Source organism: Carassius carassius, chromosome 50, assembly GCF_963082965.1.
Source record: "Carassius carassius chromosome 50, fCarCar2.1, whole genome shotgun sequence".
Classification (NCBI taxonomy): Eukaryota; Metazoa; Chordata; class Actinopteri; order Cypriniformes; family Cyprinidae; genus Carassius; species Carassius carassius.
Window position 1 is genome coordinate 7,476,651 of NC_081804.1, and position 24,473 is coordinate 7,501,123.

At 37.1% G+C, this 24,473-nt stretch overlaps 1 protein-coding gene across 3 annotated transcripts in view; it reads left to right on the forward strand.

Moving 5' to 3' along the window:
* Nucleotides 1–21,283, forward strand: part of LOC132133424 (dnaJ homolog subfamily C member 24-like) — a 32,606-nt gene extending 11,323 nt beyond the window's left edge. Inside the window, exons 4-5 of one of the 3 annotated variants that reach the window (XM_059546232.1) lie at nucleotides 19,511–19,624; nucleotides 20,895–21,283. In XM_059546232.1, the coding sequence (XP_059402215.1) occupies nucleotides 19,511–19,624; nucleotides 20,895–20,902 (122 nt within the window). In that variant the 3' untranslated portion in view covers nucleotides 20,903–21,283. Of the gene's footprint in view, nucleotides 1–16,613; nucleotides 16,859–19,510; nucleotides 19,831–20,894 lie in introns of those variants that run through there. The other 2 variants (XM_059546230.1, XM_059546231.1) reach the window with 2 other exon arrangements.
* The last annotated feature ends 3,190 nt before the right edge of the window (nucleotides 21,284–24,473 follow it).

Sequence of the window (24,473 nt, forward strand, 5' to 3'; positions counted from 1 at the left end):
TGGCTTTTTTTCCCGGGCACAAAAGGTGTTTCGCTTAATCTCATTATGCTAGTGCTAAATCTCACCAAAATCAAAATTACCCCCACTACAACTAACTATCATATCTCTTTGCTTCTCCTAACCTCAGTTCGCTTTCCGTCCACTTCTTTTCCGAGAGACTGGAAAGGTGGTTTCACCTGAAAAGAGGGAGAGATCTGCAGGGCAGCTGCTTTTTTTAGCAGTCGTTGTTACCATTGTTGACTCGCATTAATTGCCAATCCTGATCCAATTTCGGCACACTGGTGGTCCCTTATTCCCTTGTCGAATAATGTGTCTGGTGGAAAATATCCCACTGCTCCAAAACAAGTCTAATCCTAGATGGAGACCTCATGTCAATCTTGTTCTCCAAAAGGGGGGAAAAACAACACAAACCCATACATCTGGTCCTGCCCCAGATCTCTCTTTTTCTCCTTTTCTTTGGCCTCTAGGGATGGCTTTTAAGTCCCCCATCTTCTCCAAAGAATAGAGTAGGGATCATGCAACATGACCTACCAGAACCTTGATATCACAATATTGCCACCCGTGGGCATTGGGACATAGGTGCGGATTAAGATTTTGAATAATAAGATTACACGCTGACTGAATGATATCAAGGGACGATCCATATGTGGCAAGCTGGCTCTCTGTCGCCGGCTCATTGGCGGGTGGTACAGCTTGTGGAGAGAGGTGCCTGGAGAGCTGCTGGGAATCAAATGGGATTCAGATTGTAAATGAGTTGGCAATTTGCAGTCATAGCTATCAGCTTCTGGATCTTTCCTAGTTCCACATTTAAATGTGAGAGGTTAGATCAGCTGTCCTTTGCATGATCACAACAATGACCCGCAATGATGCTCAAGTCTCCTGGGACTTTCTACACTGATTTGTATCTTTTGATCGCTGATGCTTGACAAAGAACACTTGCTGGGCAATGTCTTCCCATTCTCAGTGAGCAGTCAAAGCAAGTGAGATGTTGTGATTCTACGACCTGCTTATGTTTGTCAAATGCAAAATTCTTACCCTAGTTTCCTTATTGTAGAAAAATCCAAGTGGTCAAGAAAGCTGGTATAAGTTTCCTTTTGTCGACAGAATACCTCGGATGCCATAGTTCAACAGTGACGGCCCCTGCTGAGAAACCCCTCTATCCCAGGAGCTGCTTTTCTCTCAAGTATCTCACCATTCATGGCTCCCCATTCCCGCATCTTCAAAGCAGCATTCCTAGAAAATCCCTCACATAAAAAGATACCTCTCCTCATGAGCTGATGATCCAGGGGTGTCGAGCAGTAGTTCCTGTCCCACTGTGTGATGTGGGAAATGGACATGTCTGTCGCCTGAATAGGATTAATAAGCACAAGGCCACAACATCAACCCGCTGCTCTCCTAAATGGCTCCATGAGTCCTTGACCGCTCTGCTGGGCATTCAAGCAATAAAGGACACTTGGGGAAACTGGAAATACTTCAAGCCAGGAGGTCCCACATAGAAAAACATACCTGCTAGTATTAAACAATACTTTCCACACAGTGTAGCAAACACAGACCACACTATTAATGAAGCCATATGCATTGTGATGTTGTGTCAAAATATTGGACAAAAGGAAACTATAGAATGATGTTAACTAATATTGGATTTATGATGTATTTAATAACAAACTCCCAAACTGCAGTTCAAGGCAGTTTAAATAAGCTAAATCTACACAGTGTCTAGTGTCCAGAGTTACTTTCATATTGGCTATTGGTAAGAATACATGATGTATTGGTTATATTGGTTATCTGCTGATATTGAATATATTTGTGCTTTCTCCTTTTTGGTTTTTACATTTACCTTTGCCATAACCTTCAAGTAGAGTTATTCTTTAAAAATACTCATTACTCATACTGTGCATTTTCATAAGGTTGTGATATAATTCACTTGGAGCATTTGAAGCAGTGCTTTTTAGTGTTTTTTATTTTGAAATTATTTAGAATATTATAGAGGTCCTTTATCGATTATCGGCCATGATATGATATTACTTGTTAGCATCAGGCAGAATTTAAAATCAGTGCATTGCTAGTCATTGGTTTACCCTAAGCACCATTCAACCACCAGATCAATCTGCTTATGCTGTTTAATCTTCTTTATATATATATATATATATATATATATAGAGAGAGAGAGAGAGAGAGAGAGAGAGAGAGAGAGAGAGAGAGAGAGAGAGAGAGAGAGATTTATACACACACCAATCTGGCCCCAGTGGTGGGAAAATTTCTATATATTATCTATATATATTTATATGCTAAATGAAAACACATCCGTTATCAGTATTAATAACAGCACCCCTATGATTGTACTGAAGTTTACAATCACAGAATATGTGACACCTGCCTGCCCAGTATCAAAGCTGCCTAAAGCTTATGCAAATATAGCAAGATAGTTCTGTATCTCAATCAATGAGGCCCCACCAGTCAGACTTCCCAGGAGGTTTGTGTCACCGATGGCAATCACTGCCACACAAGCATACGACATTACAGACTCAAATTAGCAAAGCGCAGGAGAGAGAAAGGGGATTACAGAGATCCACAGTCCCACTGGCCCAACTTACAAATTAGATATGATAATCAAACAACATGATCACAATTGGATTCGATGACAGGGGTTTAGTGAAATTTAACTTGTTAATCTTTAATTTGGATTTTTCTTTTTTATTATTATTTTTTATTGATGGTGATTATGACTTCTTTCTTTGTCTGCCTTTTTTGTATTATTAAATGTAAGTTGGAAGCACTTAATGTATTCTGGCTGCTTGACTTCAATTTAATGATGGAAAGTTCGATTCTTTTCCGCGAACCGGTTCTTTCGGACGGTTGGATTCAATAAACCGGTTGAAAAAAGGTTCACCGGTTCTCTTACACTCGACGTAATGATGTCATTGGCGATGACGTAATGGCGTCACGTCTATCAAACATTCAAATATATAAAGTCAGTAATGATAACTTTAGTCAGTTATCACATTCATAACATTAGCACAGAATCAGTTCAGAACCAATCACCAAAAGAAACAGTTCGGTTCAGACGCTCTGTGTGTGTCAGTCGGCTTCACGGTGAATCACAAATGCGCAGTATCATCAGCTCCTCGGTTCTCGAATCAGACGCGTCCGAAAGAAATGGTTTTTGTTTCAGTGTACCAGTTCTTGACTCGAGAAGGAGAATCGCTCTAACCGGCATGTGCTGCAGTTCAGTATCATCAGCTGCTCTACTCGTGTTCATGTTACTACAAACTCAATTTGTAAATGTGTCATCATTAACTATAAATACAGTACAGATATTTCATAAATCATCCCTTATTCCTATTAAACATAGAGTCTTTAGAGTCTTAATTATTGTCCAACTTCCCTGAAAACCCCTTTGGCCTATACATAATCTACAATATACAGATTATAAACATTCATCTTAAAAAAAATAAATAAATAAATAAAATATAGTTATTTTATCACACCCTCCGATGTTTAACAAAATACTTGAAAAATTACACGCATGCGCAGTATCATCAGTTCATCGGTTCTCAAATCGGACGTGTCCGAAAGAAATGGTTTTCGGTTCAGTGTATTGGTGATCCGAAAACCGATGCAACTGGTTGACTCGAGAATGAGAATCAGCTCATCGGTTCTCAAATCGGACACGTCCGACAGAAACGGTTCTCAGTTCAGTGTACTGGTGATCCGAAAACCAATGCAACCGGCTCTTGACTCGAGAACGAGAACTGCTCCAGCAGTGGGCGTGTTCATCTGAATCTGCTCGGTGTTCATCTTTAGTTCGGTCTTCACAGCAGTTCAGTCAGTGTACTGTTTGAGTACATGAATTACTCCGGGATATTGGTTTATTCTGACTCAGAGGGAATGTCAGTCACGTTAAAAAAGTTAACAGCTTAAGTAATTTGTGGATTAATGTTAATTGGAGACGCCAACCATTTCAAACGATTCAGTTCGATTTGGTGAACTGGTTCAGCCGGTTCACTAAGAAGAACTGGTTAAATTGATAGATTCGTTCACGAATCGGACATCACTACTTCAATTGGCGTTAAGGCTTTTGCTTTACTCTATCCATATTTTTACTTGTAGATTCTCAGTGTTTTATATGCATATCAGCATTTTTGGTGATTCTCTTGCAAAAACATGTCTTGCAGTGACACTTTATGTACACATCTGTCCAAAACAATGTGTATTTTTCAGTAACTACCGTCATTTTAAGTGGTTGTAAGATCTTGATTTGATTTGAGTTGTTTTTGATTCATTTTTGTATACAGTATGTCATTCCATTTGGCTAATGTTTTCTTCCCACCACTGACAGAGTAAAAGATCAAATGTAAGTTGAAACAATAGAATTTCTCATTTAACCCTTTATTTTTCCCTCAGTTCTTTTTCTTACTCCTAAGGCCTGTTGGATGACCCCATTGAACAACAACTAGGGGTTTCCAATTGCATAAAAAACAGCAGGCAATCAAATTTGATTCCCGGTCTAATTTCCTCTGAGGTATCTCTCATGTCTGTCCCATCTGTCAACAGGTGAGAACCAGAGCTGAAGCCGAATGCTCTGGTGGCTGCTTGCACAAACAGCTAATTCAATAAGGTGATGTCTGTGTCAGTCAATGCTTATCTACTGAATTCACACAAAGTGTCTGGGAGTTTGAACAGTGCTAGTTTCAAGCAAGGTGGAAAGCTGACACCAACCTTTCCAATCCCTTAAGACAGCAGTGAGTACCTCACCTGCTGTAGTCGTGACCTGACAAAGATTTAATTGCGTCATGTTGAGGGAGAATTAAGTAAATAACCTGTTACAACATTTAAATAGTTTTATTACAGAATCAATTCTATTTATATCTATATCATTAATCAGTCAAACATTCCTTGCGCTGATTCTTGAGGTGTAAAATTACAGATGGCAGCATTCATTACTTGCAGCTTCTCAGCTCCTTATTGTTAAAGCAGTCGGGAGTTTATTCCCAGTTAAGAGCAATGAGAGAGAGTAGAACGAAAGCCTCTCATCAAAAGAAAAGGCCAGGAACACAATTGTTTTGATGACTGATCTGTGGCCCAGACTGTCATCATTACCCCCCATGAGAGGAACTCCCACCCCCTAAAACAATCCACTCTGGGCTAATGGCTTTTACACATTTCATTTGTAAGACACTATAGAAAGTTTGCTACAATAGGCTCCATCTTGAGAGGGCCCATCTGGGTGCCTCTAAGTTCCTTTGAACAGCATGGAGGGTCGCTGACCTAGAAAGCCATCAATAAAAGACAATCCTTGAGTGGACAAATTGAAGAGCCGTGGAATCTCTTGTCTTTGCCTTACTCAGCTTGGAGTTTATGGGTGAGGATGATGATATTTGGCCACTGTACTTGTTAGGAATCTTTGCTTGTTATATGGCCGTCAGGGGTCAAGTTGTTTCTGAGGTGAATTGTACAGTGGCTCCTTGGCTAGAGATTTGGAACAGACTGTCACCTCAAAAGTGATGAAGTAAAATTAAAATGTTTTATTAAGTGGTTTTCCAAACAGTTCAAAATTATCTGGCTTGTTCCACACAAGTTGAAGGAATAGTTCACCCAAAACTGAAAATTCTGTCATCATAGTTTAGCTTGTACTGAACCAGGGATATTCCCTTGAAGTTGCCACAATCATGTTTGTATTTGACTCAGATTTTAATTATGAAGCTTTATGTGCTTAGTTTGATGTTTTCTGGCATGATGCTGTTGATATTTGTTAGCTGTTTTGATGATTTAATCAGGCATTGATATGCTGGACCACATTATTGACCTCAGCAAAACACCCACTGATGTCATACCACCAGTCCAGATAACAGGTTTTAACCACCGCCTGTAAATGATCAAATGAATGCAATGAAAAGACACGAAAAACCACACATCTGAGCCCATTTACAGTCTTTCAGTCAAACGTACAATATACATTGTAATTTAAGCTATTGGGCCATGGGAGGGGAGCTAATTGTTCACTTTTTTTTCTTTCTTTTTTTGTGGTCAATAATCAGAAAAGGTCATTGGTGTAGCTGTCACTGCCTTTCACAATGCCAGACAGGCAACAGATGTTAATTCGAACCATTACTGTCCTATCGCTCAGCAAGATGAGTTCATGACAAACAGCAGAGCTCTCTCCCATGCTGAGAGAGAGACAATCCAACAGACTATAATTACCTTCAGTGCCATGAGACTGATGGAGACAAGCCCTGCAAAAAAGGACCATCACCTACCTTAGATATAATATTTTACTACCTAGTAATTTATCCATCATTTCTAAAAGCACTTGGGTCCTATTGTTGTCAGAGCAGGGGAATGAAGGCACTGGCGAGGACTTCAATCTCTGAAATTACACCGTTTTGGAGACAAAGGCGGGATGGAGGGAGAAACAGGAAAGCCATGCTTTTGGGTGGCACTTTTATCACTGAGTGGCAGATAGTTGAACAATCAGCAAGTCTGGGGGCAAAGTGATGTTGAGGCTGATGGTGCCTTTTGTTTTTAGGCTAAATCGAAATGGTTTTGGGGGTGGAAATTAAAAGAGACATTCATAGCCTATCAAAATATAATTTTACTGTAACTGATTCTGTTATTTTGAAAGGCATAGTCTGGGGGGGGGGGCACATGTTCTTGTGAAACTGATCATATTTCATTCTGAAATACGTGTGAGAGTATTTCCAATCTGAAAATATATAACCCAGTGACTTAGAATATTATAGATGTTGACCATTTATCGATTATCGGCCATGATATGATAATAATTGTTAGCATCAGGCAGAATTTAAAATCAGTGCATTACTAGTCAGGACAAGATATGTACAATAATGTAAAATAACTCAAACTAATTCGTTATTTGGTGTGTTATGGAAAAAGCGCATTCATGTGGCTTAAGTATTCTGTAACTTGATTCTAGCTGACTTTTATGTAATTTTTTGCAAATGTAAGCTGAAATGTGACATTTGTTTTGTGTATCTATTTGAGTACTTTCATATGTATAGGACTCGTTTGGGTGAGTTAATTAACCCATTAGCAAAGAGCTTCAGTTTATGGGTGTTTATTCACTATCCAGCTACAACTCAAGTAGGTCCATTTTCAACATTATCGACTATGATTGGATTATTAAAAAATTCTTATATTGGATGTTTCTTCATTTCCAGTGATAATGTCTTTGTCTAAAACTTTCTTGTCGTATTTTCATATATCAACATTGTTCTTCCTTGGAATCCGCTCCTTCACCTTTTCCTAAACCTTTCAGTCCAGATTTGGCCTTTGGAGCGAAACTACCAAGCCATGCAGAGTCAGTGTAATAAAAAGCCACCAGCTAAATCAGTGAATCCCAGTAAAGAGGAAGTGCATCTTCTGCTTGTCATTACAGCTCGGTGATGTTGCTGGTTTTAATGACCACCCTGAGCATTCACCACAGCCAGGGGGTCATACAAACAGGAACAGAGTCACCCGGGCCGCTTCAGTTCAGCCGACAGATGGGAGGCCATTGTAAATATTTTGATTTATGGAAGGTGGGGTCAAGGCGTAAACCTTATGTTTTCCATATAAATGGGTAGGGCGGGAATCCAATGCAGGATGTTGGCTTGTTTTTGATAGCCAACCATTCCTTTGCATGACAGAATGTAGAGACACTGACGGTTAGGGAAGGTTTACATGGATCTAAAGGTGCTTAAGAATGTTGCGGACATATTTTGTGAATCTGACTTTAGTGTAAAGTTCCTGCTGTTCTTAGAGGAATATCCTATAGTGAAGATGTCTTTGAGATAGATTTGATCATACAGTACATGAGTTTGTAAAGTGACCATATGGGTAATTGTTGTTAGTTTTTTTTCACCCCTTGATAGATTGATCTGACCGAAGGGATTGCCTGTTTTGTCAAATTATACCTCACCAATATGATTTTTGCCTTGAGAATGTGACTTTTTTTTTTCTTTCCTAAGAGGCGTCGACAAGTGAAAGAGTCCAAAGCAACAGGTGAATTCAGCCCCTCACATACACTCACACCTTCCTCTCCTTCCCAAACAGAAAAACACTCCTAACCAGCAAACTGTAACAGTGACCAGCCCAGGGATCCAAATCAGCCTTAAACCACACATTACCTTTAATGATGTCACAAAGGAATGCCCCATGGTCCTACCCTCTGATTGGCCCCCAGCTCCTCACAGGTCTAATCAGGAAGTGTTGGTGTTAAGAAGTGGCTTTGCTAATTTAAAGTGTTATCTGCGAGACAACGGCCTGTTTTGTTATTGCATTAGAAAGGTGATTTGTCCCAGGGGCTCTGACACATCTTCTCACACACATGTGCCCTGTTAAGGGGCCAAGAGACATGGAACAGGCAACATGTTACAAAGTATAGGCTGAATCAGATTTTATTTTTGAGAAATGATTTGCAAAAAAATATTTAAAATTGATAAATGGGTCCTTTAATGATAAATTATTATGATTAATGATAAATATCATCTTATCTAATGATAAAGATTTGATATTTTTATTATTATATGTTATATTTGCAGTCCTGAATGTTGATTGGTCAATACAGTGTTCTGACTGAAAATGATAATAATAGTAATCATATAATAGTAATAACTGCTACTATTATTATTATTATTATTATTATTTAATGTGTACATTTGTATGTACATTTTTTGTCCTGTGAAGGTTTGTTTGTGTATTTGTTTGTTTATCTATTTTAAAAAATGTGTCTTATGTAAGTTTGTGGAATTAATTAACGAGTTAAATAATTAATTAAATGTTTTTTTGTTGTTGTTGTAGTTGTTTCCAAATGGCTCGTCTTCTGTAAAGTTGCAGAAATAATTAATTAATTTATTTCTTAAACACTTGTCTTATGTAGGTTGCACAATAAATAAATATTTTTTTTTTAAACATTTAGTTTCCAAAATTCTTGTCATGTATAGGAATGCTGAATGAATGAACGAATCAGTTTATTTGTTTGTTTTCCAAAGTATTTGCTCTGTGTAAGAATGCAGAATTTATTTATTTATTTATTTAAATGTTGTAACTTTTTTCTAATATACTTAAGGCTCTGCTATATTGTGAATAGGGTTTGCAAGGAAGCCAGCTGTCAAAATTGATCACAGTCCTCTATGCCATTCTTCTGAACATAAATTTCATAATTTACAGTAAATTTGTTTAGCAAGTACTGAGTGCTCGCTGTTGTAGATCAGTGTGGCTGATAACGGATGATTGATATGAAATGATGTCTGATGGCGCTGGAGTTGTTAGCACATTCAATTCACATTAAGATTAATTGACCGCAGAGGAAACAGCTGCTTAGAGTCAAACAGACATGCATACGCACGAACGGCCCCTCATAAACATGATTGAAATCTCTGTACACACATCCATCCACGTGCTTGCCTGAATTGCACATAATGACTCCAGGACACACGCATAGCATAACACACGCACACACACAGAACCACACAGTCAATTGAGTGTGAGAATGACGATGAAACAATCTTTTCCGCTCTGGGCCTGTAATCAGGGCCTCACTTTTGAGCAGCGTCCATGTGAATATGTAGCATATTTGTCACATGGCTTTAATAGAGAGAATCAAGTTATTTAGTTTGGGTAATGAGGTGGTGGCTTGTTGTGGGTTTGCAGTGACCTCTGTCAAACACAGGGCCATGAGCACATGAACCGAAGCACTGATGACAACTTTGGACAGAAAGAATGTAATATCTCACTTGATAAACTATGGATGTGTTTTATTCAGTTATCTTAATGTCCTAAAACAAAAAGGCCTTGGTCCTGTAAACAATGTGATACAAAGCATCCTATGTCTGTCCGTCTGTCAGTTTGTTTGTTTTTTTTTAATGACTTTTAATCATTTAATTTGATTGCTGTTGATTATTCCCGACCCAGACTTTTATCTTAAAAAATGATAAAATATGATTTAAAAGCAAGTGTTTTGGGGATCATTTCCACAACAATTAACAAATATGCCTTCAATAAATTGCTAAATTATTTATATAAAAACTGATAAAAATTATTTTCTTTTCCTCTCTCTAAAGTTGACTCAAGTATCTTGAGATTAGATATGAAATGTAAAGAAAATAAAGATCACATATGATCACAATGTAAATGTTTAGGATACATAAAATGCTAGCTCTGAATTTATCTTTCGCTAAACAAATAAATGGTTAAAAAAGTAGTCTCAACTAAATCATTGCCATTACTGAATATTCTTAAAAAAAAAAGAAAGAAAGATAGAAAGTGAGATGTGGTGGATATATATATATATATATATATATATATATATATATATATATATATATATATATATATATATATATATATATATATATTATATATATATATGGAATATCTTTGGAATATCTAGAAAGTGAATTTGTCTATTTTGACATGCATTGCTCACTCCCTTGTTAGTGTACTAACTGAACTAGGGATCTAGAACCACTCCCCATACCTGCTTTGTTTACCTCATCATTGCTCTGAGGAATACAGTACAACTTCATCACACTTTTCGGCTATCATTTTTGTTTGTTTGGTCTCCTGTGGTGTTTAAAAAAGACGACGATGACCATTGTGAATTGAGCTAATAAAACTGTTTATACTGTGCTAAGAAGTGTCTGTGTCTGAAGAGCACTTGAGATTTGTCCCAAACCACTGCACCCTTTGTGACTGTTGGAGTGGGTGTGATCCCTTTGCATACAAAGCTTGTTTGACTTGTAGAGTTTATTTTTTCACACCGTTCTGTTAACTCAGTTGTCATTACAAGCCGTTAAATGCACAAAGCCTTTTTTGGGGCGTAATTACAAGTCAATTATTCGAATGAGCTTTTTTTAGTCATCTAATTCCTGTCTAAAACATCACATCAGACTGTAAGAATAAAAAAATGGCTGAATGATTTTTATGCACAATTTTCTCTACCTACTGTATGTAACAAAGTGATTAGTTTTAGAAAATTAGAAGGCACAGTTTCTATTCAGTGGGCCGTTTGTCAACCGGCGGCAATATATAAACTGTCACAGCATGAAATCGATTTTCTGCCTTGGTTCATTTCAAATCAGACGTTTCGAGTGCATTAGTATCGCAATTAGAGGGCTTCGGTTATGTGGCGCTAGCAGTGGAAACACAGAGCCCAGGGCTGGCAGTGCCTTTTTTTTTTTTTTTCGGACTGCCAAGCTTTAAGAAAGTGACTGGGCCTGCACCCTAATCGCCACAGATAATAAATTGATCAACTCTTAAACTTCTGAAAGGGTTGAATGGTGCTCACCCCGTCCATTGAGCATGGACGGATTACTCACGCTTAGTTGGCTCTAGGTAGGCTTTGGCAAGCCTCCCCACCAGGCCTGGGAATGGGGCTGCATTGAGGCCCATTCATAAGTGCCTGACACAGAGCGTGCTTTTATACCGCACTGCTTTATTATGAGAAGATCCCCAGCCGCCCACCCCAGGCTCGTCCTTGCCATACTGTTTCTTGCATGTTAAGAAAAGGTTATCCCCTACCTTAATCCATATTGCAATGTGGATTAGAGCATGATTGTGTGTGTGCAAGTGTGTTTTGGAGGGGGGGGGGTTGCGTGTGGAGTGTTTCACACTGTCTCACTCTCTCTCTCTCTCTCTCTCTCTCTCTCTCTCTCTCTCTCTCTCTCTCTCTCTCTCTCTTTACAAAGTGCATATAGGCTCTGGTAAAGGATTTGCATCTTGAATTGGTAACCTGCAGTTCTCCTCAATGAAGACATCAGATCAAAGTTCAACCAGTCAAAGCCCTGCTAAAACGTTATGGAGGCCGGCACGTACACAAAGGCACGGGATGGACAGCAACTGCTGCCTCAGGAGAGGGGGAAAAAACACACTGGGATCCCTGATCCAGATTAAGAGTGGATTATGGCGTTCACAATGGAGCCATTTTAATTTGAATCCACTAAAGAATTATGTTCAGTATTTCAGTTTTTAATGGTTATTGTAAACTTTCTATAAGATTAAAAATGAGAGTGAAAAAAAAAAACCTTATTATACCCTTCTAGAACATTGGTTCCATTCAATTTTTTTTTATTATTGTTATTTTTTTATTTTATTCAAAATAGAAATCTTTTGTTACTTTTACAAATGTCTTTACTGTCACACTTGATCAGTTTTAATGCAACTTTGCTGAATTAAAAGTATTAATTTATTTTAAAAAATGTCAAATGTAGTATTTATACAACATAGCATTAGGATACTTGCTATTTTATTCTATTTTTATTTAGTTAGTTAGTCGTACCCAACTCTTTTTAAATATATATTAAAATGTAATTTATTCAGGTGATGGAAAAGCTGAATATATTGCAGTAATAACTGCAGTATTTAGTGTCTCGTGATCTATATTTAATAATATTTTTACTTAATTTGATTATTTTCAAAAATATTCATCTTTTAAAAACATCTTTCTCTACTAAAACTAAAATAGTAATGCAAAAGACGATAACACAGTTAATTACTGCCCTTTCCTGGCATCAGGTTTTGCTTAATTGCTCTCATCTCCTGCCTTACGTATTTGTGACAGTCAGACCCTTAAATTTAGGATCTGGGTTCATCATCATGACACAATGACAGCTCACTAACTAGAAATTAATTATTTTGCTGTTGTCTCCTAAATGAGCCAAATGCCCCATGTTGGTTCTCTGACTATTAAATTGGGTTACTTTATGATATGGTATAATTGGTATCAATTGCTCTCCAGGTGACGTGAACCCTGTTGTTTAAATGGTGCTGCTTTTCCCACAATGAAGGCAGCGCCTTGCTGGGCACAAACTGTACTGAGATACTTCTCTGGGTAGCTATAATCTTAATTAGCTAACCCACTCATTCACGTAGATATTCGCATTGCCATTGTCATTATCTATATGAAATACGCCCAGCAGGATGGCCATGATACAATATATTACACACAAAGGCAACTGTGTGAAATGTGTGCTTTCCCCTCCTTAAAATCATGGTGCGGTGGAAAGGACCTGAGCACTTTTATCCTCATTTAATTCGGGCCTGGTGGGCGGTGTTTAGCGCAGCAGGCTCAGATGGTGCCATTGTTTATTTGTCAAAAGTTAAAATGCCTCTTCGACAGTTCTTTGAAAGCAAGTTTAAGAGGTGCCCCAATGCTAAATTGTAAAGTTGTGCCCAAAATGGAACACATGATAAAGAGTGCCGTAATTGATGGGTTCTTTGGAGGAATAAGGAAAGTGCTTAAATGAATGTTTGGTTTTATGGCCCTTTTGTGTGTAATAGGCCTGGTTAAGATCATAAAAGCTAAGGAATTGTTAACACTTGGAAGAAGTACCCAGTAAACTAGCATGGGAAGTCGTGGCCTAATGGTTAGAGAGTCGGACTCCAAAATTGGAAGGTTGTGAGTTCGAGTCGCGGTGCCGGCAGGAATTGTAGGTGGGGGGAGTGCATGTACAGTTCTCTCTCCACCTTCAATACCACGACTTGAGCAAGGCACTAAACCCACAACTGCTCCCCGGGTGCCGCAGCATAAATGGCTGCCCACTGCTCTGGGTGTGTGCTCACAGTGAGTGTGTGTGTGTTCACTGCTCTGTGTGTGTGCACTTCGGATGGGTTAAATGCAGAGCACAAATTCTGAGTATGGGTCACCATACTTGGCTGAATGTCACTTCACTTCACTTCACTTCATGATGTTAGTTCATTTGTTTCCCAACAGCATAAAGCCACAGGAATTTGCACACTATTGGCTTCCTGGAAATTTGAGGACAGGCAGTATGATCAAGGATACAGTTGGTCCACAAAAGTATTATACACTTTTAAAAAGGTATGAATGTTATTGCATTCGAAAACAAAATATCACACCAAATTGCATTTATTAGAAGATTAGCACAAGCTCATTTTTCTAGTAAAATATTTCACATAATGTTAGGTTAAGTAAAATTTAAACTCATCAAATATTACTGAAATGTGTTTAGTTAGTGTGATTTCTGCTAAAAATCAGTCTAAGATGGTTTTCTGCTCTTGACTAGGTCTCCCAACCTAGTCAGCTTTGGGGGAAAAAGCTGGTTTGTTGGTCTTGTCTGATTTAGGATGGTTTACCAGGTTGGTTTGTTGAGGTTTTGGGAAGAGCTAATAGACACCAACCTGTCCAGATTGGGAGACTGTCCTAAACCAGTTAAGACTTTTGATTCATGCATTCTTGCTGACAAATATATATATATATGTATATATGTATGTGTGTATTGTAGTTACCCAAACTTTGTTTAGAATACAAAAGTCTACTATAGCTTCGAAGAACCCAAAAACCCAGAAACCAAATATGCTGTTCTGAAGAACCTATATAATAACAAGAAATAAAAGCCCTTTATTTTTGCCCTATAATATATTGAGTAAAATCTCTTGGTAAAGCAAATCAACGCAAATTGGTAAAGCATTAATTTTTCCCATCTTAGTTGTGTTTTTGTTTATTATCTCAATTATTTCAAAACATTAACTTCAAAACTTGTTGATGATTGTTTAGCAAATCTCTGGAACTGTCAGGCCTTACCTTCATTATTCGTAAGCAGAGATGAATGTGAGAAATGATTATAGCGGCAGCCCCAGTCATTATCTTATCAAACAATGGCAGGCCTGTACAAATGAAACTTTCTTCTGTTGACAGTTGTGTAGGGATGTTCATCTCTTACCACGTGCCTGGTTCACGTTTGCGTCTGGGGTTGTGAGTGTGACAGACAGGGGTTTACTGTGACAGAGAGACCCCCACACACTCCCGAGAGACACTCTCCCCCCTTACAGAGAGTATAACACAAATAGCTAATCATCCAGGTGAAAAGTGTCTATGTGTGTGCGTATGTAAAGTATACAGCGTAGGAGTAGCGTGACAGAGGCACAGTGTGTGTGTGGGTGTATCTTGATAGACAAAGGTTCAACGCAGCAGAGGCAGGTGAAGGTGCTGCCCTGATTCAGCTGTGGACTATTTATTAAAGAAGGAGGGAGGGATAGACAGATAAACGGAGGGATAGACTGATTGGGGATGGGGTAGATCAGGTGTTACTCATCCAGCCCCTCAATGGCTCTTTCGTTATTTCTGATTTAGCACCGGAGTGCTGCAGTGGTGTCAACTCTTAACTTCGCTCATTAAATCATTAATATTTTCCAGACGTAAGTGAGGCCAGTGTAATGAAGCCATCACAGTCTCAGCAGAATTCACCCCTTGTTAAGCATCTCTTGCAGGTTGTGAATGGCAGTCACTTATTAACAGCTTCCCCGGTGTCTTAATGACGGCACTTATCAATGGTTTTTCTGTAGATCTGTTTGGGTAGAACATCTGTTTGGGTGTTGCTTGCATTATAATTGTTTGGACTATTAGGCTATGTATTCCTTACATTAACATAAAGTACTATGGTATTGCCTATTTTATTTGATTTGACATTTACATGAATGAATTTGGCAGATGCTTTTATCCAAAGCGACTTGCATAGCATTCAAGGTACACATTTTATAAGTTTTTTTATTTCCATTGGAATTGAACGCATGCACTTGAAATATTACAAGCACCATGCTCTACTTTTTGTTTTATTTTGTTTTGTTTCATTTCGTTTAGTTTCATTTAGTTTTGTTTCTGGACATGGTAATACCAAAACTTTCTGGACATGTGCTGTCATGGTACCACTTTACTCTGGTATTCTTTGAAGTACTGTAAATACTATAGTGAATGAACATGAATAAGGTGATCATTTCAGTATCATGGTATTGCCATTTGTCATCTGATGCCATCACTGTACCATGGTACCATTGAAATCACCTTTGTTAATTGTAACCGTACAGTAAGAAAAGGTTAAAGACCCAAAAGCAAACCAAAATATAAACTAAACAAGCTAAATAAAGACAAAACACAAGTAATCTAAACTAAACTGTTAGACTAAATCTAGACACTGTTAACTGAAATGAAACAAAATTAACCTAACATAAACAAAATTTGGTAGCATGTACATACTATGTACTTATTATAGTAATTACAATAACTATGTAATAACTAGGTACTAACCCTGAACCTACCCCTAAACCTAACCCTACCCCATGTAGTTACCTTGTATTCCCAGAACTTTCTTAGATAAATACACTGTAAGTACACTATAAGTACATGTAAGTACACGTACTGTAAAATAAAGTGCAACCAAAATTTGTTAGAAGTTTACACAAAATATTAACAGTTATATAAAAACAATCTCTTCTGGTAACCGAAAGGCTATAGGTTTGAATCCCACAAGGGGCATTCAGTGAGCTACATGCATTTTGTCCTGGAGCAAAGCACTTTGGGGGGGAAAGACCTTTAATTGTTACTCTTTAAGTTTGTTTGCATTATATTTATAGCAAGGCAAACTGGTATGGTAATCATGAATACATTGACTAAACTCATCATCATCATCATAATCCACCATCATATCCAGCCCCACTAGTACTTTCATTTGTAACACCCAGTTGCTGTCACCAGTCCCTGGGATGCCGGTTCAGGAGTTGAGAGTAGGCCCAGGTACCTGAAGAAGCCTTGATAAAGCTCTCTGAGCCCTCTCCTCCCCTGTTATCTTGTTACTAATGTTTTCCTCTCTTTACCTCAGGGATCTGGTGGCCTCCAGGGTCTGCCATCAGCAGCAGCCAGCAAGCTGTTTCCCGGCAGCTCAGAGGCAAACAAGTATTGTTGAGTGTCATATATGACAACGTGCAAGTCTTTTTTCCACTGTGATCTGGCACAACAACACACGTTATAGGGCATCATGGCTTTCCCACCATAAGTTTTTTTTTAACCTCAATACTGGAAAAAGATTTATGCAGAAGATATAAATTTAGCTTTAAAGTTCAGATCACCTTTTTGCACAACATAATTTTTAATAAGATATTTATTAATAAATTAATGCATATTGATTGATTTTGGTATTAATTTTTTTTTTTACAACTTCCATTAAATATCACAATATAAAGAATTTTTATGTTATTTTTTTATTTTAAACAGGTCTTTTATATATATATATATATATATATATATATATATATATATATATATATATATATATATATTTGTAGCCTAATATATGTGTATCCAGTCCAATTTTTCATTTTAATTTTTATTCATTGTTACCTAAAGACTTGCCTTTGTAGTATGGGGCTTAGTTGTCAGTATGAAGTCCAAGACCACTCTTGTGTGATCCACAATAACTACAATTATTTTATTGTTGTTTAACAAAAAAGTTGTGTCTTGTGGATCACACTCTTTACAGCATAGTTAAACTATTTTCATATTCGCTTCAATATACGTGGAGAGAAATTATAAATCACAATGGTGCGCAGCACTTTGAATGCTGTAATATGAATAACTGAATGCTCAGTTGATGATTCTGGCCAAAGGGAGTCTTGTGATCTTGCGGCATGACGCTTTTTTGGCTTCTCTCCTCCTCAGTATGCATGAAGTCTCTTCCACTACCCTAAGCTTGACGTGCCAAAAAAGTTGTGACTTGCTTTTGAAAGCCATCCAGCATTTTATAAAGGAAGTCTAGACAGTTGATTGGTTGTTTTGCATTAGTTTAGTGCTTTTTTAAATATACAGTTTTTAAATGGCAGATGATAGTTATTGCCAAATGTCATAGTGAGCTCTTGAATGTGTTTATTAATATAGTTTGCATGTAAATATATTATTGTTATTTTCATTTATTATTTTTCTTTTATTATTATTCATTTGTATTATATATAATATATAAATTTATTTGCCTAGAATTTGGGTAGAATACATTTTTTTTTACTCTTTTCTAGCCAGAACAGAGCTTTCATAACTAAGCTTTAAGTTTTAAAAAAGACTCGTTGGTAGCTTTTCTTGTGTGTGTGTGTGTGTGTGTGTGTGTGTGTTCTGAACCGAACCCCCTCCCATTTCACTCTCACACACAATAAAAAGGCACTTTGAATGAAACTTACTTAGCTTCTCTCTTGTGGGCTAATGAGGTTCTGTTCAATGTGCTATTTTCCATATTCCATTTGATGTGTTTAAATATTAATCTTGTGAAATATTAATGCAACGGGAGCCTTCAGCGGTGGCTGTTACGGGAGGATAACTCCTGATAAGTGTTAATGTATCAGAAGCAGTGTAAATTTAGTGTGAGAGCTGCTCAGAGATCAGTAACCTTTTTCTTTTGTGGATAATAATGCTCTGACCTTTAATGGACACTGTGATATAAGGGTTGCATAACTACATACATACTGTGTTTGCATTTGATTTTATGCATGTAATCTCATTTTTGTGTGTTTAAGGGAAGTTAAGGTTAAGTATCTAACTATAAAACCTTGTTTGATCCATTTTAAATGAGAGCTAAATCAAGGTTATAGTTCACTAAAACGGAAACTACAACTAAAACTATATATTCAGCATGTTTATGTACGTTATGCCATAAAACTATGGCTCTGATAAAATTATAAATAATATCTTTTTATTTATTTATTAGCTATTTATTTAATATGAAAGATATTTCCCCTTTAAATAGCTTCAGTGTTGTTTACTTAAATATAATGTTTCTAAATAGTAGTATAGTTTCACTACTTGAAATTATGTTTACTTGGCAACCTCCGATTGTTCTGTTGTTTTCTCAGCACTGATGCATGAGTGTCTATGTATGTATCCTAATGCTCTGGCCCTGTGTACATTCTGGGCATGTGCTAAAAAGTGTTGGTCTGTCTTACTGTACATTGGGGTCACAGCGTGCTGGAGACGGTGTCAGCTGGGTGGGCATATGGAAATCTTGGCTGCTGGTGCAAGCAGACTGTGGGCAACCCTGGGTCCAAACTTGGGCACATTTGTTCTATAGGCAGAAGGCAGGGGCAACCCCTATACCAGCCACACTCTGAGGACCCGGGACAGCGGCCCCCACCAGATGCCTTTATTTGTCCAAACATTGCACTGCGCCATTTTGAGATTAAACTTGCAGTAATTTGGTTTCAAATGGTTAATTTTTACTAAACGTCAGTGTTGTTCAGAAGTGGTTTTGAAAGCATTTTAAGCTCATTTTGTTATTGCATTTTCTCAAACTTTGAATTCTGTATAATTAAAAGCCTGTTACATCCTGCATGAAATGGTTATATAAACTTAAAAAGTGTTTTTTGGAAGGTGTTCATTTTGCAAACTCATAATCTAGTACTTCTGGAGTTCTGTTTATGTAATTTCATATGTGAGGCTGATAAGCTGTAAGAGTTACTAGTGAAATAGGAGATCTTGACCCAACTGAGATGACATATAATGAACATACAAAAAGAAAAAAGAAGAAACATGGCTCTCGGAGCATGAATGTTTCATCAGCTGTACTGCACTATGCTGCTGAAAGCCTTGAGTTGAGTCTCTACCACACAATTGACCTGAAAGTTTAATAACAACTCTCTCATGAGGTGCCGCATTTGTGTCAGAATGTGTTTCAGCATCTCCATTTACCTTTTTGCTCATATTTTCTACTGTATTTTTTTAATGTGTGTGTGTTTTCAGAAAATTTGACAACCCCCACCCCATTCTGGATGATAAGGGTCCTGTGTGAAAGGAGAGTACAGCCAACCACATGGCAGGGCAGGCGCGGTGTCCTGGGCGGGGGCCGTATGGAAGGTCAGGGGGTTGGCGAGTAGCGGCAGCCAGGACTCTGAAGGAAACAGTGGGAGAATGGGGTGGCTTGAGCCCGCTGGTCACCAGCCAACACACCCAGTCGCTTTCCTTGACTCTCAGTCTCAAAGTACTCCATGCAAAATGACAATGCAGTTATCTGGTTAGCGTAGTAGCATTGATGTTGCTGACATTCTGAGCTTATTTCCAAGTATAATTGACAATCAGACAATCAATATTACAGTTTAGCTGTCTTTATAGAAATATTTGGACTCAGAAAGCCACGTCTCACCAATAAGAATCAAGTATTTTAGTCATATTAACAATTTAGATATTTACACTACACAATGTCAATGTCAATGTCACCTTTATTTATATAGCGCTTTAAACAAAATACATTGCGTCAAAGCAACTGAACAACATTCATTAGGAAAACAGTGTCAATAATGCAAAAATGGTAAAGGCAGTTCATCATTGGATTCAGTAATGTCATCTCTGTTCAGTTAAATAGTGTCTGTGCATTTATTTGCAATCAAGTCAACGATATCGCTGTAGATGAAGTTTTTTTTTTTTTGTCTACACAGACAAAATTGGGAAAAATTAGGTTTGTTTGTATTTATTTATTTGTATAGCAAAATTAATATTTTGCTTGCACAGACATATTAAGCAGTAAAACAACATTGAACATTTACAAAATTGAAAATAATAATAAACATGATCAATAACTAAGAACCAAATCAGAATATTATTATGACTTCTGAAGGATTATGTGACAATGAAGACTGGAGTAATGATGCTAAAATAAAAATGGGGTAATTAATCATTTTAATGTTAATTGTAATGTTAATTTTCTGTATCGTCAGTCAAATAAATACAGCCTTGGTGAAAATAAGATACTTCTTTCAGAAGCATTAAAAAAAAATCTGAATTATTTCAAACTTTTGGCCAGCAGTGTACTTTAGACTGTCTTAGAAAGTGTATGTGAGAAGCAAGAAATAATCTTATCTATTAATTTTTCCTGAGGATGCCGGTTTAATTTAATGAGAAACTCTGCATGCCTTTATCACAATCCCCTTTCAGTCTTCATACAAAACAGTCTCCACACCAGTGATACCAATCCTTCGCTTGGTCTAACTTGTGTTTTAAAGTAGGACAAAAACATTTTATTTACCATGAAAATTGCATAAGGCCAGGGCAACAAACATGGAAAAGGGGGCCATGTGAAATATTGAAAAGGTTGAATAATTCAGGGCATCCGGTCATGTGTTAAAAACAGGATTTTAGGAAGAGGGGGTGGAGAAGAAGGTGAGGCGTAAGGGGAGTGATCCCCCAACCGTGCTCCACACCCACCTGCAGGGTTACAGTCCTCTCTCCTGCCCTGAACCCCATCTGGAGCGGGATGGGATTAGACCAGGCCTGACAAGAGGGCAAGAATAACTATGGAAAAAGTTCAACACAAACTGCATCTATTCTAGCTTTTTCCAATTGTGGGCTTTTTTTTTTTTTTGTATTACAGCCTTTTTTTATTTCACATTATACAATGTTTTTGACCATTTTAATCATATATGAGAATTTTATATTTAAGTTTTAAAGTTCCCATGATCCTGTGAATATTTAAGACAATCACATGTATAAGACATAAATACTGTACATGCAATTGTTATGTTTATTTTTTAACATTATGACATGAAAAATAGCATTACTGCAGAGTACATCTATGGACCAGCTATTGATTTTCTTTCCTTTACAAATCAGCCCTCACATAAACCCTGAGGTATTCTGCCACATACATTCAATCGCACACACACCACGTCATCCTCTCTGAAGGGAATGGAGGGGTGGATGGGCTTCTCTCGTTCTCTCACACACAAAAAAGTGCATTAGGGGCTGGGAGGGGTGCATGGCAACTGCTCGCGTGTTGTCAAGATAGATTAGTGTGATACGACTCAATCAGACGTTCAGCTCGGCAGACAGGCTCGGGGGAATTTTGTGGAATGGCGTACGAGATCCCCATTGCTCTTAGATACACACACGCACACACACTCCCATTGGCCATTTTCACTCCTAGTTTTTAGAATCAGATAATACATTTTGTATATATATATATATATAAACCTATTACATTTGCACATTTTGTGCTTTTGTAAGTATTGTTGTGTTAGTGTGTGTGTGTGTGTAAATCATAGCTAATTTAACTTGATCTCACTAATGTCTATATCTACACAGAATGGATATTTTAAGTTTGTTTTATTGGGGGTGTTTGGTACAAGCTGTTTTGTGTGTGTTCGAGCAAGAGAGAGTATGTTTGTTCTCTGTAAATATCGGCAGGCCAACTCAGGTCTCCTCCCACTGTATTGTTTACCAAAATAAATGACCCCATTACATCACTGGAAGAGGAAACTTGTTTTTAATGCCTTTTAATTGCATGTATATATTAAGCAAAATTATTTAAATATTAGGCTGTTCTCAACAGCAAATCAGCATATTAGAATCATTTCTGAAGGATCATGTGACAATGAAGACTGGAGTAATGGCTGCTGAAAATTCAGCTTTGCCAACAGAGGAATAAATTATTTCAAATATATTAATATAGAAAAACAGCTCTTTTGTAAGTTATAATAATTTATATTTTATTATAATATAATTATATATTTCACAATATTACCATTTTTACTGTGTTTTGATCAAATAAACATCTTGGTGTACATAAGAAACTTATTTCGAAAACATAAAAACTATATACCAATCCAGAAATTTTGTACTTTTGTACTATTGTACTTATATAAGTACTTTATCCCGGCTCCATTTTTTTAAAACAAACAATTCATCCGTGAAGATTATTCCAGATTATAATATGTCTTTGAATTCTTTCCTCATAAATGACTGAAACGACTTTCCTTTTCAAATGAAATCATCAAGCTCTCTTCCCAAGTTCCCAAACTCTTCCCAATCCAGCCAACTCTTGATGGATAAAACTTTTTCTTGTTGAAAATTATTTATTATTTATTTCTTGTAAATATGAAAGTAAAATCAATTTCATATTGGCTTTAAATATCAGACAGAGTGAGAAAAAAAGGTGGTCTTTGGAACTAATTTTACCATGTTTGGTCCTCCAGGGGAGCAAAATATGTCACAAACCAAGCTGTTGTGTTTTTACATAAGGTTGTATATATGTAGTGCAGCTCTCTGTCTGTCTTAATGTGTTGTAGCCGCAGCAATGCTGGCTGAATCCTGCATGCTAGCCTCTCTGTCACATACAAATAAACTGAGAGCACTTCCTCTGCTTTTACGCACTCCGGCCTTTATTTAAATAAAATGGGCTGCATTTTTTTCTTGTGACAATGTACTGTATATGCAGTTACAATGGAAGCCATATATTTTTTATTGTACAATATAAGTGTTTTTCTGCACAAATAGAGAGATTATTATTGTTCGTGGGGTTGAATGATCAAGCATCACATTTTCTTCAAAAAAATTTCATATTTGCTTGTGTTCCACCATGAATATTGCATAAAATTTTTATATGTAAATATATACTCTCTCTCTCTCTCTCTCTTTCTCTCCCCCCTCTTCTGTTCTTGCACTTGTCCATGTTTTGGTGGTGTATTTAATAAAATAAAAAGGACTCAAGCGTGCTGTAGGCATGGTGCAAGGTGATATTCTGATCTGCTTACTGTAAATACTGCACAAAAACCCCTCACCTGTGTCACACGCAGAGGTGACTGTAACAACAAACCCTAGACGTCTCAACGGACCACCGAATCTTAGAACGGTTATTTGATAACTCTCCAACAAGAAAGGTTGTTTATCTTGTTCTGGTTCATTACATGAGAATAATCACAACATTTTGCTTCATTGCCTCAAGTGTTGAAACAGCACCGCAGACAAAAGGAGTGTGTGTGTTTGTTTGTACAAGTGTGTGGGGAGGTGGTGCTAGTCCAAGGGGGTGCTTTCGGATTGTGAACATTTTGCTGAGTCCCTCATCAGCAAGTCAAGTTTATCCATCTGGGTTGGCAGGTTTACTCTCTTGTCCCTAATTTTATTTTGTCCCTTGGCAGGGCCTTTCTGTGTAGCTCACACACACACACACACACATACACACACACACACATGCGCGCGTGCGTGCGCACACCTCTGCCTGGTGACCTGGAGTGTGTGTGAGCCTCTCACCAGCCAAGCTGTGCGAACAAGCATGGACCTAAAAACAAACAAGTTGAATTTATAATTTTCTTCCTCAAATATATATATATATATATATATATATATATATATATATTAGTGGCAAGTGAATCAGCAGGGGCCTGGCAATACAATATACACTACAATAAAAAGTTTGAAATAATGTATTTAAATAATATATTTATTATTTTATTAATGGATATTTTATTTATATGAATCAGCAGGGACCTGTCAATTTATTACCAGGATGATGACGATTATTATTTTTATACAAAAATATTAAACATAAATAAATACAAAATGTATATAGTGTATATGAAATATATATATATATATATATATATATATATATATATATATATATACACACACACACACACAAATATAAGAGAATACACAATATAAATACATAAAAAATATATGTGTGTGTGTGTGTGTGTGTGTGTGTGTATGACAGAGAGAGAGAGCAAGGAGTGAATTTTTCAATGTATTCATTTATTTCTCTATATGAACAGTATTATTCATTTGAGTTTGTACCTCTTATTACCATCCATTAGATGTTCAGTGATCACATTTTGGGGCTAACTAATCTGCCAACATTTTCCATGTCTGTAATCAAGAGGAACTTAATAGTTTACCTACTGAAGATCCTTAATCAAATTCCTGATTGAATGAT